Raw genomic sequence first — 16458 nt, 5'->3', positions numbered from 1 at the left:
CTAAACAAAATAAGTTAGAGAAAGACCAATACCATATGATTTCACTCATGTGGAATTTAAGAAACAAAATAGATGAACATTAGGGGAAAGAAAAAAAGAGGGAGGCAAACCATAAAAGAGACTCTTAACTATAGAGAAAAAACTGAGGGTTGCTGGAAGGGAGGTGGGTGGGGGGAAGGGTTAAATGAGTGATGGATATTAAGGAAGGCATTTGTTGTGATGAGCACTGAATGTTGTATATACGTGATGAATCACTAAATTCTACTCCTGAAACTAATGTTACATTATATGTTAAGTAACTAGAATTTAAGTAAAACTAGAAGCATAAAAAAAATCAAGCTTGGTAAGTGGGTTCTCAAATCTTTTATATCTTTACTAATCGTTTTGGTTGCTTGGTCAATAAATAGTTGTGTGTTGATACCGCACACTTTGATGGCACATTTGCCAATTTCTCTTCCTTCTATTAATTTTTGCTCTATGACTTTCTTTGATTTATTGTAAGTATTTTATTAGCATATACACATTTAGAATTGGGATATACTGATGGTGAATTGAAATTTATACCATTTTATGGTAATCTTTTTATATACAATAATTAAAAAAAATTTTTTTTAACATTTATTTTTTGAGAGACAGAGACAGAGCATGAGCAGATAGGGGACAGAGAGAGAGGGAGTCACAGATTCCGAAGTAGGCTCCAGGCTCTGAGCTGTCAGCACAGAGACTGACGCGGGGCTCAAACTCACAAACCGCGAGATCATGACCTTGAGCCGAAGTCAGACTCTTAACCGACTAAGCCACCCAGGCGCCCCTAGAATAATTTTTGTTTTAAGTCTATTCTGACTATTATTAATTGGCAATCTCTTTAAGTTAGTGAATTTAGTCCATATTAATTTACTGTGCTTATTGGTATATTTTAAGTTGTTTCTACTATCTTATTTTGTGTTGTTTTGCCTTTCTGCTTTTCTATTTTCTATATTTCTCCCCAGAACTTCCTTACTTTGTTTTTGCCTTTTTTTTATTTTTTGGACTTGTTGAAATTTTTTTTTTTAGTTTTTTCATTCCTTTTTCCCCCTTCTACTGAGTAAGAAGTTATGTTCTTTATTTCTGTTCCACAGTGGCTATCTCACCATTCTGCTCCAAGTTATTATACACATTTATTTTTTAGACTTTGGAGACTCTTTTTACTTTGTAGAGAATTCAATAATTATTGAAAACTACTTTACTGTAATTTATTTAGAAATGTATATTATAACAAGTAATTTTATGACAAAAATTATAAATAATATATTTTGTCTTTTAGAGAAGAGGTGCTTTGGATATCTGGTCTGCACTAGAGTGGGAATTATAAGTCTAAAATGTTAGCAAACATTAGCTTAAATTTCTTATGGGTTGAAGCTGATTTCTTTTTTCTTGTTATAACACAGATCTGATCATTACCTCTTTTTGCTTACTTCCTTTCTTCTTCCCTGCCTTCTTTAAGTACTTAACATATAGTAAGTGTTTTAATATACTTAACAGTGTTCTAGGCCTGGGAACAAGATATAGTCTCTAGAAATGCTGCAGAGAGACATCCAGGTGTGAAAAGAGAATTAGTTCCACTTTTTCTGGAAGGCATTTTGATGCATCTCTATTATCTTGATGATTTGATAAGAAGCGTTACCAGACTGAGGCTGCTAATAATGTTAGATTACACACTCACTTTTAGGCATTATTTAATACAGTTGGTGCCTTACTCATTTTTCTATATAAATTCATCATTTATATTAAACTAAATATATACTTAATCCACATTCTAAAGGAAATTACTTGTAGATTTTGTTATAAACTTTCCAGGAATAGATATTCTGTGTGTGAGTGTGTGTGTGCGTGTGTGTGTGTGTGTGTGTGTGTGTGTGTGTGTGATATGTTTTCCCAGTCAGTGAGCCTTCTGACTTTAAATTTCTAACATCAGTTCTGGTTAAAAGTTCAAAAAAATGTTGTTTTAATCCCTCACACATATTCCGCTCACTCTAGGTAGTGTGTAATTTTGTGAGGTATCTTCACTCCTATAATTGCTTTCTTTCCCAAGGCTGCTGTGAGTTGCTCTTCAAAGTCATGCTGGGACCTGCCCTTTTCCATTAAGGACATTGCCTTATAATATGCTCAATGTCACTTCATTGGAGCAGAAAGTTAGGGGAGTCTACTTTATGCCAGGTTCTTGTATCTACCAAAAGGAAATCTCACTATTAAATAACCTAGTTGCCATTCCTGAGTCCTGATTCTGCTGCCCTAAATTTTTCAAATGATCTCTTTTATTCCTGTGATACTTGCATATCTAATTGTCAAGTTTAATTTATGGTCCTTGTTACTCTATAAGTATTTAATTGAGTTAGTTGTTATAGCTGACTCATAAACCCATAAAACCCTTCAGTGGTAAACTAATTAGCTACCTCACCTGACCTCCAAATAATTAACATTGTTCATTACTAACAATCAGCACTGGAGTTATTAAAAGTTATCTTATCACTCAGTTGTCTAAAGCAGAGGCTTTCAAACTTTTCTGATCATAATCCAGAGCAAGAAATGCATTTCCCAGGTCAACCCAGGATGCACGCGCGCGCACGCGCGCGCGCGCGCACACACACACACACACACACACACACACACATCTACTAGGTATGACAGACTGATATTTTCTATTTTATTCTCCTCTGCTTTATTTTCTTTCACTTAGAAACATACTGCCTATTAATGGATTGTGACTTACAGTTTCAAAAACACTAGCTTAAGGAAACATGTACACTGAAACAGAAAGTTAAGAATCCATGTTTCCTTCAAATTAAAACTTACTTGTTTCCTTCACCATCATACACCCATTTAGTAGTTCCAATTCCTTCATAGTCTGAAGCCCAGTAATAAATACAGGCATTAATGTGCAGAGTAAACAGCAAGTATCCAGTTGTTCGAATGACTCTGCCAAGGAGAATAAATGCAAAGAGACGCTCATGTTGTTTCTGGAATACAGCCTATTTTAACATTTTCTTTTTCTTAAAGTCTCCACTGAATCTCCTTGCTTTAAATTTGTGAACTGTTAACTCTCGTTAGTACAGTATAAAATGATGGTGCCATTGCATGTTTTCTAACTGCAATGTCTTCACTGGGACTGACAGAGTGTAAAAAAAAAAAAACAACCCTTCCTCTCTTTTCACAGATGGTATGAATCAACTCCCTGAAAGACATGCCTCGAGGGTCACCTCTCCACTTTGAGTCCCATAAAATACGCCACGCTGATTTAACTGGATATCTCTGAAAAGCTCGTGGGACTTTACGCTACGATTAATAGTGACTAGAAGTCTTCTGTGCAAGTGAAGTTCAGGACAGCAAATGAATGAAATTCAGATTAAAATGAATTGTCATGTTGGGGTGCCTGGGTGGCCCAGTCGGTTAAGTGTCCAGCTTCTGCTCAGGTCATGATCTCAGGGTTCACGGGTTTGAGCCCCACGTGGGGCTCTGTGCTGACAGCTCAGAGCTCTGAGCTTGGAGCCTGCTTCAGATTCTGTCTCCCTCTCTCTCTGCCCCTCCCTGCTCACACTCTGTCTTTCTCTCTCTCTCTGTGTTTCAAAAATAAACATTTAAAAAAGATGAATTGTCATGAGAAAGATGCAGAATCAATTTGTGAAGGAACACATTTATCTGTACTTGTTATGACTGAAGCAGGTAATACATTCTATTTTTAGTCCTATATTCTTATAAAATCTAATATGATTTTCCTGCTTTTATCTCACTTCAAAATATTCAAGTCTGTTTTAGAACATAACCCTATATTTTATATAACCAAAAATTTGAGAGTATTCTGTTTCTTTCACAGGGATATCATATTCTTTCCAAATGCTGGCTAAACTGTTGTGCCATTGCTTTCTCTGCCACCCCTGGAAGTATACTGAGTCATACTTTACCTGTAGATATATGCCTTGTCCATTATAGACTCTAGGTGATGATTAAACTCGAAAAATGAAGTGTACTATGTGGAAAATGAACAAAAGAAATCCCAAAGTGTGTTAGTCTTAAGTACACATATTTAAATCAAACTATGTAAAATAAATTTTATTTGTTACTTAAAATAATTCCATTCATAAATCTTCAAAACAAACAAACAAACAACAAGGGTCTATTTACTTGTATCTTCCTCTGGTCAGTACATTTTAGAATGGTGCAAACTCCCAGTGCTTCTTGCTTTATTTTATTTCTACTCTCTAGTTACAGTTTTGTTTGTAATGTCTTTGAAAATCAAGCTTAAAAACATTTCTTTCCCTTTTCTTTTTAAAGCATCTAACAGAACTCTATTTTACAATAATTAAAATCACACTCACCCTAAGACACAACTAAAATAGGAAAAGTATAATATAATATATTGAAGTCATAAATAGGTGTTAAGTCCAGTTCCTTAACACTAGCATTATTTTTAAGCAAGTTGCATTAAATGAGCATTTACTTCAACAAAATTTAAAGTCCAGTAACAGTAGCATTGGTTAGCTATTCTTGACATTGTTCAAAGAGGTACAGTGAGTTTACATACATGTAATCCAGAGTTGCTATTTCCCTCAAGGTCTCTTCCTGCTTACATCTTCTTCTATCTTAACTCATACACCCTACATGAACTCCTCTTTCATTACTATATGCAGTATAAGGCAAGAGGAAGAGCATGAAATCCAGAGCCAAACTCCAATCTCACCTCTGCCATTTACCAACTATGCAACATTGGAAAAGTCACTAAATATTTCTGTATCTTGGTTTCCTCATCTGTAAAATGGGAACAGTAAGACAACATATCTCCTGAAGCAGTTGCATCCATACAAGAGTTAGTGTATTTAATTATTTAATTATTAATTTAAGACTCACAGAATCTTACAGATATAAGGGATTATTGAATATTACTTAGTTCATGGTTTATTTAGTTCAAAATTGATCTGATGTAAATATGACTGCAATAGAACATTTAAAATTACAAAACAGTTATAATAGGAATCACTGTTTACCTAGAAATACACACAAATGACTTGTTTTTCCAGAATCCTAAGTAGGAAAAATCCCTCATTCAGTTGAGATAATTTCAATTTGTGGTAACTTGTTTATTGTGCTCTTAATAGAAATTTGCACAAAGGTGTTTTTAAGTTTAGCTTCAGTGTTCACTGTAGAGAAAATTTATATTTTTAATTTGTATTCTCATATATAATTTGGAGACTGAGAAATGAAATTTTTCCTAGGGAATTGTGCATTAAAATGACACACTTATTTGTGAAATGACTAGACTATTGGGCTATGAAAACAAGATCAATGGTGACTTTCAGGGTATTCTATATTTAAAAAGGCTATTGAATATAGAGAGTCTTTGGACACTTCAGAGATACAGAGATGAGGTGTAAAGAGTTGGCTTTTTATAAGTTTTTATTATAATGCCAGACAAACTCCCAAATCCATAGGAACCTGAGTCTTCCTGGAAAGTTGGTTATCTCTGAGCAGGAATCTCTGGCAACTTTCATGTGTGATTAGACATTTGATGAGGGATGGCCTGCCTGCTAAGTTGTTTGGAAAGGTTAAGTTTTGCTCCAATCTAGACCCACATTCCAAGGTGAAACCAGAAATCTCTAGAGTTGTCTTAAATGTGTTAAAATATAAAGGAAAGTCCCTTTCAACTTGAAAAAAATTATGGGTGGGGTGCCTGGGTGGCTCAATCAGTTAAGCATCTGACTTGGCTAAGGTCATGATCTCTTAGTTTGTGAGTTAAGCCCTGCATTGGGTTCTGTGCTGACAGCTCAGGGCCTGGAGCCTGCTTCAGATTCTGGGTCTTCCTCTCTCTCTGCCCCTTCCTGGCTCTCTCTCTCTCTCTCAAAAATAAATAAACATTGAAAAAAAGTAAAAAAAACCCCAAAAATTATGGGCATGGAAGGAAAGCCCTTTCAGGTTGAGGTTTATTTGCCAATTTGATTACAGTAAAAAATTTGGAGTCAAAAACATGTGATAGAATCTACATTTTTTCACCCTGCTAATCCTCATCTCTAAAATGAAGTTATTCGAGGAATAAATGGTGTCACGAATATTAAGTTTGACAAAGTTTGCAGCCCCAAGCATGTATTCAACAAAGAGCAGCTGCTTTTTTTTTTTTTTTTTTTTTTTTTTTTTTTTTTTTTGCTGCTATTGCTGCTGTTGTCAGGCTCCACCATGTCCCCAGATTATGCTGTATTGTCTTCCCAAGATGTGAGAGAGATAACCACTTAAAATTTATAAAATCTTTGGTGTTCCTTTTATAAAGGTTGTTTTTGGGAACACATTATTGTTGCTATTTTTAAAGATTTACATGAAATTTCATGTCCTGACTCTCCTCAGATTTGTTTTAGGTGCCTGATGAAGCTGAGTTATAAAATGTTTATATCTTAGACTCTTTTTGAATAGGTAATGCATTCCCACAGTTTAAAAACAATAGGAAACATATGCCTTTCAAAGTCTTGCTCCCATTCCTGTCCCTATTCATTCTAATTTTCCCTCCTGCCTTCCATCCCCACCCCAGCTAACCATTTTTATTAAATTCATTTGGTAGTTTTTCACTGTTTATATAAATACAAAGAAATGGAATATTTTCCTCTTTCTGTTATAGAAAAGTTAGTAATGTTCTATAAACTATTCCATAACTAGCTTTTAAAAAAATTATCCTTAAGGTCTTCCTGTATAAGTTCATACAAAACTTTCTTTTTATTTCTTTCTTTCTTGTGTTACAAAGTATTCTATTATATAGGTGTCCTACAACGTATTTAACTAGTTCCCTGTTGGTGGATATTTGAGTTATATCTAAATATGTAAACAATTCTGTTATGCAAAAAGCATTTGCAGTTTTCTTCTAGAATTACAGATGAGTAACATAACTTAAAGGTAATCTAATCTATTTTTTTACTGCCTGTGTTCCTGGTATTCAGTGACCATCTAATGAAAAAGGACAAATGGGAAAGAATATAATTATGAAAGATTCATTTGTAGTTATAGTTGTATGTAGAAGTACAAAGGCATTCCTGTCTTAGATTATAAAAATACCTCTTGTGAGACATAGAATAATCAAAAACAACTTCCATTAGTAGAAACAATGATGTTTTTCCTTCATTCAGTTTTAAAATTCATAGCATTGATAAGGGCAGAAAAATGGACAGTTTGGGAAAAATTAAAAATATACTTTTAGGACATTTTAAATCATTTCAAGATTATAAAAAGAAATTAAATATAGTTATCTTACCTTTAATATCCTATTTGCCCTAAATATTGGATTAAACCCAAAGAAGACGTAGAAAACATCAAATGGCATTATTGATGCAACATCCAGCTGTTGGAAAAACATATTCACAATCATTGTATTTATGTGCTTTTTTGGACATGGATTGATTTATACCAATATGTAACAGCTGACTGGGTACCATGAATTATTTGTTGTTTAATACAAAACTGCCTTCAGTTAAGTATGCCCAGTGTCACTGAAAGGTATATTAGCACCATGAAAATAACAACACTATTTTGTAGTCTACTTCCAATGTTTTTCATTTCCACTTTCATGCATCTGAGCTCTCCTTAGGCTCTGCATTTTCTGTAATTTCTGTTGAGCTGTCACATATACTTCAGAGATGGCATGGTTGCTAATGTTAAAATACATTTTAATAGTGTTTTAAACATGGGGATTTGGACTGAAAGTCAAGTCAATTCTTGATTTTATTAGAAATCATTGAACATTAAACGCAGTTGCATATTTTTATGTTTCAGCCAATACTCCAGTATTCAGGCCTGATTATACTGTTGGTGGTTCTTCCAGATACCTCAGTTCTCTCTATTGCTCTCTCTTCGGGATGGTATTGCTAACAATAAACTGCTATGAAATCTATCTCTTAGACACTGTGCAGGCTGAGATAGAGGAAAGGAACCAGTCCCATTTACAATTAATCAGTAACTCCAATAGGAGTTGAAAGTATTAAAAGTATTATTATAGCTCAAAAAATATATATATTAAAATATGTCATGTATTTAATTATTCTCGTCTTCTATTATCCTGGCAGTTGCAAAATGGCAACATCACTTGCATACTTTCCTGATTGCAATGATAACAATAGGAAATTCTTTTAGTAAGATATATTCATTTTCATTAATTTTTATACAGTTTTGAAAAATAGAGTAATTTAAAAAACATTTAATTTATTTAAAACATTTAAGAGCAGTTAAGGGCTTTTTGTAAGGCATATGAAATGGAAAGTTGAGGTAATTAATTGCATACCAGCATTTCACAATAACTTAGTGTTACTAAAGAGAAATGAAACTTTTAGTTTAAATTAATCAGACTGTCAATTACAAACAAATTCTTTACAGATAGTATTGGTTTATAAATTATATCATATCCTCAAACCTCATTAATTTTACCCTACAGATATTGAGCCTTGTAGCAAGTTGAGACGAATACAGAACAGCTATTAAAATAATGTCATATAAGTATAAAAGCAGGAGCATAGAATTGTTAACTTGTCTAGTGTTATTGCAGCACTCATGTTTTCTGGCTCAAATCATAATAATCTTTTTAAATTCTTTAAAATAAATTTATTAGAACTAATATGTCAGAATTATGGTCTTTTTACTTGCTGTCTATCCAATTGCTCAACTGCCCACTTTAATCCTCTATGTAGTCATTAGCTGTGTTTGATATTAACATGCTAGTGTTAGATAAAGATGATTTATTTCTCATTGAATTGTAGAAAATTGAATAGAGTAAGAATTGACCAATACTGAACTCTGTACAAGGCACTTTACAAAACATGTTGGGATTGAAATAGGAGTAAAATATTGTTTCTGTCCACAAGAAATTAACAATCTAATAGTGGAATAATGAATCACAAAAATAACTAGACAAGCAGGATGTGCTAAGATAATTCAAAATGAGTGACCACAATTGAATAAATGTAAAATTTTACATTTGTAAACCCACATTAAATGTATGAGTTAATTTGCCTTTATTCAAATTCAAGACAGTGATTAAGAGTTTAGAATAAGTTTTGTGACACTTAAAAAGAATATACATCCTCTTGTGGAGTTCATCAAAGTAGCATAGATTATGAATATGTCTAAGTATGTGGCAAATTTTTACAAAGATAATTAGTTGGAGATAAAAACAAATTGAAAGAGATTTTAATCACCATAGACTGCCAATGGGGACAATAGGGTTCCTAAACCCAGATTTGTATTTTTGTACAAAATTCGAGGCCACAGAAGTGTTCTTGAAATGGGAGGTTGGACTTACACAAGTTAGGTAAGCTTGGATATCTCCCAAATCTATATTTCTCAAAGGTAGGAGGGACAAATAAAAGATAACAAAGTATTTGGGTGTAAATAATCATGAGTGAAAAAACATACAATTATATTGTTATTTGAGGAAAGAGGGTGCCATATTATATAAATAATTGCTTCTTTTCTATTTTGTTTATATGAACAACAAAGAAATAGGAGTAGAACAATTTGACAGACTTTTACAACATGGTATGTGAATTGGAGGCTAGCATTCTATATGAATAAGACAAAGTACAGTATAACCTTGGTTTGTGAGCACAATTCATTCTGGAAACACGCTTGCAATCCCAAGCACTTGTATATCAAAGCGAATTTCAAGAACCATTGGCTCAGTTGTGATCATGTGACATTTGGATCATGTACTACTCATATTGCAAGATACTGCCCGTTTATCAAGTTAAAATTTATTAGAAATGTTTGCTCATCTTGCAGAACACTCACAGAACAAGTTACTCATGATCCAAAATTTTACTGTACACTCCATACTTCTTTACTGATATTTTATTCAGAATTTAAATGTGAGCACTAACATTTTGTTGTGCTTGATAAAAATGCATATAAAGAACTGCACATTCAAGGAAGTATACCATGTAATTATTGAGAAGCAAAAACTTCAGGTTTGCCTTTGCTTAATAGAACTTCATCTGTATAAACTTTGTTACAAAAGCTACAATTCAAAAAGAAGCAGATTTTGAAAAAAGAAATTTGTAGATGGGACTTAAAATCAAAATGGCAATGGATAACTTGCACAATTTTGAAATTGTAAGTCACCTACCTGAAATTTTGTAGAACTCCTGTAGTGTGTTTTTAACTCATTTGAATCCACCTGAAATGTGATATTTTGAATTAATTTTACCCAATTTCATCAATTATTTTTCTCACTGTGATAAATATATATACCTATTTCTCTTTCCTGGTTCCTTGTAACTTCAGCCCATAAATATGCTCTATCCTCTTATCTCTTAAAACAGAATAAAAATCTTCTTTGGTGTTTGTTTTGTTTTTGCTATTGATCTATTATTTGTCACACTCAAGCTTCTAAAGAAGTTGCCTACATTGCTTTATTTTGCATCCTTCCCTCAAATTTCCTCCTTGATCCATGGCAATTTGGTGAGAATTTGACTTGCTCTCATTTTTCTCTTCCCATTAAGATGACCAATATGAATGCCACCAACAACGTCCTAATGATCACACCAAGGGAATCCTTGTATTCTTCTATGGCATTCACCATGTTTTGAAATCACACATATTTCTTGGCTCATTTATTTAAAATCAGTGTATTCAATTAAATGATAATCTATCTTAGGACAGGGTTGACTTTGTTTAGCAACTGTATATAGTTAGTGACTAGAATATACTAGGAATCCAATAAATACTTATTGAGTGGATAAACAGATCAAGGAATGAAGAGATGACTAAAAAATTTGATATTTGTCTTTGAAACTTTTTCTTTCCAAAGAATCTGTAATGCCATTTTTCATTTACATCTTCAGTTCTAACTATTTGGTGACTTTTTTTTCCCTTTAATTCCAGGGCTAGCCATTTAAATGGCAACGTTCCCCAGGACTTAGCTCTCTTCTTCTCCTCTTTATACTTGCTTCCTAGAAAACTTCACCCACTTAAATGGTTTCAAATATACCCATGTACATTGATGCTAACAAAGATCTACTGCCATCTAATATCACTTTCTGGAGCTATTGACCCACACAAACAACTGCCTATTGTCTTCTTCACTTAGCAATTCTGCTTATCTCAAATTTAATTTATATCAGACCTGAATTCATCATGATTCTTCATTCCCCTCAAGCCTAATCATCCTCCCACCTCCTCCTCTTGAGTATCCTATGAGCATCCTCATCTATATTGGTCAGTGATCCTAGACCACTCATTTTCCCTCAGTCCTCATCCAACCAGAAACCAATTCTATGATTCTTCTTCCTACACTTTTCTGATGTCCATTCTCTTCTTTTGGCATGGGTCTCTTTGCCTTAGTCTTGTTCCCCTTGATCCATTCTATAATTGCAGCTAGATGATCTCAGTAAATCAGATTACTTAACAATCACCATTTATGTGAAATCCTCTGTTTCTACATGACTTAAAAAAAAAAACTCCCTTTCATAGTCTATAAGGCTCTACTTTGTCTCACTCACCTCCTGTAGCATCCCATATCCACTTTATTCAGCAGTTCCTCAGATGCACCAGTTTCTCACTTTCATGACTTTGCCTATGCTATTCTCAGAGCTTGGAACTTATCTTCTTCCCCTTTTTTGTGGGATGGAGATGTGCAGATAATGGAAATTCATTCATCAAAATTTGGACCAGGTGTCCTCTCCTTCACATGGTTTTCTCTGTACCTCATAACCCCTAGGGCTCACCTCTGTCATGACTCACATTACAAAACCTCACCATTTTCCTTTTGTCTGTCCTTCATAGGGTGAGTTACTTAAGGGGGTCCATATCTTTGTCTTCTTTTTCCAGTTTCTAATGCAACATTTAGCACATAGTAGGTGCCCAATAAATATATGATAAGCGATAGATGAAGAAGCATTTGTCACTCTTCAGATCTAAAGAATTAATGCTAATACTGGATTTATACTCTTATGTTTTAGTTATAGGTAGGGAGGAATTGTCTATGTATTACTAATGATCTGACCAAAGTATTGTAATTTGGACACATGGGAGCAGTGTCTTCTAACAGTTATCATCCAGACTGTCCAAGCTCAGAAGTTTTAAACTACTGCCAAGCAATGTTAAATACTGGTTAGTCAACTCACCAATTCCTGTTCCCCTCACATTTTTTGGCTATAATTTTTACCCATGCACATATACTGTATCTTACAGAAATATATTAGAAAAAATATAAGACATGCTCATCTAATGATTTGACTGTGAAACACAATGACTTATTTAGCCACTGGTAAGACCTAGACAGTAGTCTAAGTTGAATCATGTACTGAGCTTGAGTAAAATCAGTCAGCTCTTTCAAAGCTCATCTGGGACTGACAGATAAATTTCAAGTGCTATGAGGATAAAATACCACCCTCTCCTCCAACCTTGGAAGAATGATTTTAGCACTTTTATCCCTTTACTTTTAGGCTTGTTTATGATCCTATAATTGAATAAATGTAAATGAAACTAAAACTTGTTATAGTAGAGGAAATGCCATCTAGTGATTCTAAAATTTTCTTTGGAGCACTAAATAAATTAGGTATTATTAGTTGTATGAGGATCTGCATGCTTACTGCTAACAATTAGGCACTTATTTAAAAAATATTGCCCTATTTAATTCTCTTTCTCTCTTTTAAGCCTTGTCATTATGCCGGCAACATTTTTTTCAGGGGAGGCTTACTTTATGAAGGATAGATATGCTGACTGCACCTAAATCCTCTTCCAACAGATAGTTTGTGAAGAAGCTTTACCCAGGTATGATTATATTTACTTCTTCTGATAAATAATTCATAGAAACTCCATAATTTCATATAGAACAGATAGAAATGTTTCAAAAAATAGTAATATCATCTGAAACAACTACAATGCAGATTAAATAATTATTCAAGGAAAGAAGATTCTTGAACCAAGTTTGCCATTCATTTACTCCTTCAAACATTTCTTGGATATACTCTCTGAGTTCCTAAAATAGGCAAATGAATTGAATACTGTCCTTATTCTCAAGAAACTTATTATCAGGTAAGAAAGAGAGCTACATATAAAAATAGGAGACAATAAGGGAAGTTAAATGTGTGGATATTCATTCATTTGATTCATTCAACAACTTACTGTATATCTTTTAGACTCCAGAGTCTGGCCTCAGTGTACACATTGTCTTATTCTTCACAATAGGTTTATGAGGTGGGTATTATAATTCCCATTTTATGGATGAAAGGTAAATGCATTTTCTTTAAATAATGCTATTACTAAATTTCAGAGATGGAATTTGACCCTGGTCTGCTTGTTTCTACTATATTTTAATTAACCCAATTTTTACTTAACAATTAAATAACAGAATTATGAATAAAATGTACAGAGCGCAGAGAAGGGAGTGATTAATTTTCTTTAGGTCACTTTATAAAGAGTAACTGAGAATAAGGAGGAGGGAAGATGGCGGCGTAGGAGGACGCTGGGCTCACCGCGCGTCCTGCTGATCACTTAGATTCCACCTACACCTGCCTAAATAACCCAGAAAACCACCAGAGGATTAGCAGAATGGAGTCACCGGAGCCAAGCGCAGACGAGAGGCCCACGGAAGAGGGTAGGAAGGGCGGCGAGGCGGTGCGCGCTCCACGGACTGGCGGGAGGGAGCCGGGGCGGAGGGGCGGCTCGCCGGCCAAGCAGAGCCCCCGAGTCTGGCTTGCAAAAAGCGGAGGGGCCTGACGGACTGTGTTCCGACAGCAAGCGCGACTTAGCGGCTGGGAGGTCATAAGTTAACAGCTCTGCTCAGAAAGCGGGAAGGCTGGAGGACAAAGGGAAGGAAAGCTGCTGAGCCCCCGGACGACAGAGCTCAGTTTGGTGGGGAACAAAGGCGCTCGCCAGCGCCATCTCCCCCGCCAATCCCCCAGCCAAAATCCCAAAGAGAACCAGTTCCTGCCAGGGAACTTGCTCGCTCCGCGCAAACACCCAACTCTGCGCTTCTGCGGAGCCAAACCTCCGGCAGCGGATCTGACTCCCTCCTGCTGCCACAGGGCCCCTCCTGAAGTGGATCACCTAAGGAGAAGCAAGCTAAGCCTGCCCCGCCTGCCCCTGTGCACCTTGCCTACCCACCCCAGCTAAGACGCCAGATCCCCAGCATCACAAGCCTGGCAGTGTGCAAGTAGCCTAGACGGGCCACCCCACCCCACAGTGAATCCCGCCCCTAGGAGAGGGGAAGAGAAGGCATGCACCAGTCTGACTGTGGCCCCAGCGGTGGGCTGGGGGCAGACATCAGGTCGGACTGCGGCTCCGCCCACCAACTCCAGTTATACACCACAGCACAGGGGAAGTGCCCTGCAGGTCCTCACCACGCCAGGGACTATCCAAAATGACCAAGCGGAAGAATTCCCCTCAGAAGAATCTCCAGGAAATAACAACAGCTAATGAGCTGATCAAAAAGGATTTAAATAATATAACAGAAAGTGAATTTAGAATAATAGTCATAAAATTAATCGCTGGGCTTGAAAACAGTATAGCTGACAGCAGAGAATCTCTTGCTACAGAGATCAAGGGACTAAGGAACAGTCACGAGGAGCTGAAAAACGCTTTAAACGAAATGCATAACAAAATGGAAACCACCACGGCTCGGATTGAAGAGGCAGAGGAGAGAATAGGTGAACTAGAAGATAAAGTTATGGAAAAAGAGGAAGCTGAGAAAAAGAGAGATAAAAAAATCCAGGAGTATGAGGGGAAAATTAGAGAACTAAGTGATACACTAAAAAGAAATAATATACGCATAATTGGTATCCCAGAGGAGGAAGAGAGAGGGAAAGGTGCTGAAGGGGTACTTGAAGAAATCATAGCTGGGAACTTCCCTGAAGTGGGGAAGGAAAAAGGCATTGAAATCCAAGAGGCACAGAGAACTCCCTTTAGACGTAACTTGAATCGATCTTCTGCACGACATATCATAGTGAAACTGGCAAAATACAAGGATAAAGAGAAAATTCTGAAAGCAGCAAGGGGTAAACGTGCCCTCACATATAAAGGGAGACCTATAAGACTCGTGACTGATCTCTCTTTTGAAACTTGGCAGGCCAGAAAGAGTTGGCATGAGATTTTCAGTGTGCTAGACAGAAAAAATATGCAGCCGAGAATCCTTTATCCAGCAAGCCTGTCATTTAGAATAGAAGGAGAGATAAAGGTCTTCCCAAACAAACAAAAACTGAAGGAATTTGTCACCACTAAACCAGCCCTACAAGAGATCCTAAGGGGGACCCTGTGAGACAAAGTACCAGAGACATCACTACAAGCATAAAACATACAGACATCACAATGACTCTAAACCCATATCTTTCTATAATAACACTGAATGTAAATGGATTAAATGAGCCAACCAAAAGACATAGGGTATCAGAATGGATAAAAAAACAAGACCCATCTATTTTCTGTCTACAAGAGACTCATTTTAGACCTGAGGACACCTTTAGATTGAGAGTGAGGGGATGGAGAACTATTTATCATGCTACTGGAAGCCAAAAGAAAGCTGGAGTAGCCATACTTCTACCAGACAAACTAGACTTTAAATTAAAGGCTGTAACAAGAGATGAAGAAGGACATTATATAATAGTGACAGGGTCTATCCATCAGGAAGAGCTAACAATTATAAATGTCTATGCGCCGAATACCAGAGCGCCCAAATATATAAAACAATTACTCATAAACACAAGCAACCTTATTGATAAGAATGTGGTAATTGCAGGGGACTTTAACACCCCACTTACAGAAATGGATAGATCATCTAGACACACGGTCAATAAAGAAACAAGGGCCCTGAATGAGACATTGGATCAGATGGACTTGACAGATCTATTTAGAACTCTGCATCCCCAAGCAACAGAATATACTTTCTTCTCGAGTGCACATGGAACATTCTCCAAGATAGATCATATACTGGGTCACAAAACAGCCCTTCATAAGTTTACAAGAATTGAAATCATACCATGCATACTTTCAGACCACAATGCTATGAAGCTTGAAATCAACTACAGAAAAAAGTCTGGAAAACCTCCAAAAGCATGGAGGTTAAAGAACACCCTACTAACGAATGAGTGGGTCAACCAGGCAATTCGAGAAGAAATTAAAAAATATATGGAAACAAACGAAAATGAAAATACAACAATCCAAACGCTTTGGGACGCAGCGAAGGCAGTCCTGAGAGGAAAATACATTGCAATCCAGGCTTATCTCAAGAAACAAGAAAAATCCCAAATACAAAATCGAACAGCACACCTAAAGGAAATAGAAGCAGAACAGCAAAGGCAGCCTAAACCCAGCAGAAGAAGAGAAATAATAAAGATCAGAGCAGAAATAAACAATATAGAATCTAAAAAAACTGTAGAGCAGATCAACGAAACCAAGAGTTGGTTTTTTGAAAAAATAAACAAAATTGACAAACCTCTAGCCAGGCTTCTCAAAAAGAAAAGGGAG

General features: G+C 35.8%; 1 protein-coding gene across 3 annotated transcripts in view; it reads right to left on the bottom strand.

Annotated features, from left to right (window-relative positions):
* Positions 1–16458, bottom strand: part of CNGB3 (cyclic nucleotide gated channel subunit beta 3) — a 162017-nt gene that overhangs the window by 76100 nt on the left and 69459 nt on the right. For all 3 annotated transcript variants that reach the window (XM_040487445.1, XM_040487446.1, XM_040487447.1), the window contains 4 exons: positions 10121–10171; positions 7262–7348; positions 3939–4003; positions 2833–2955 (listed from right to left, as the gene is read on the bottom strand). In XM_040487445.1, coding sequence (XP_040343379.1) covers positions 2833–2955; positions 3939–4003; positions 7262–7348; positions 10121–10171 — 326 coding nt within the window. The remainder of the gene's footprint in view (positions 1–2832; positions 2956–3938; positions 4004–7261; positions 7349–10120; positions 10172–16458) is intronic.

The sequence above is a fragment of the Herpailurus yagouaroundi genome, unplaced genomic scaffold (assembly GCF_014898765.1).
Source record: "Herpailurus yagouaroundi ecotype Mexico unplaced genomic scaffold, PumYag 165, whole genome shotgun sequence".
Taxonomy (NCBI): Eukaryota; Metazoa; Chordata; class Mammalia; order Carnivora; family Felidae; genus Herpailurus; species Herpailurus yagouaroundi.
Note: the sequence above shows the minus strand (reverse complement) of the source record. Positions and strands in the feature narration are given on the sequence as shown.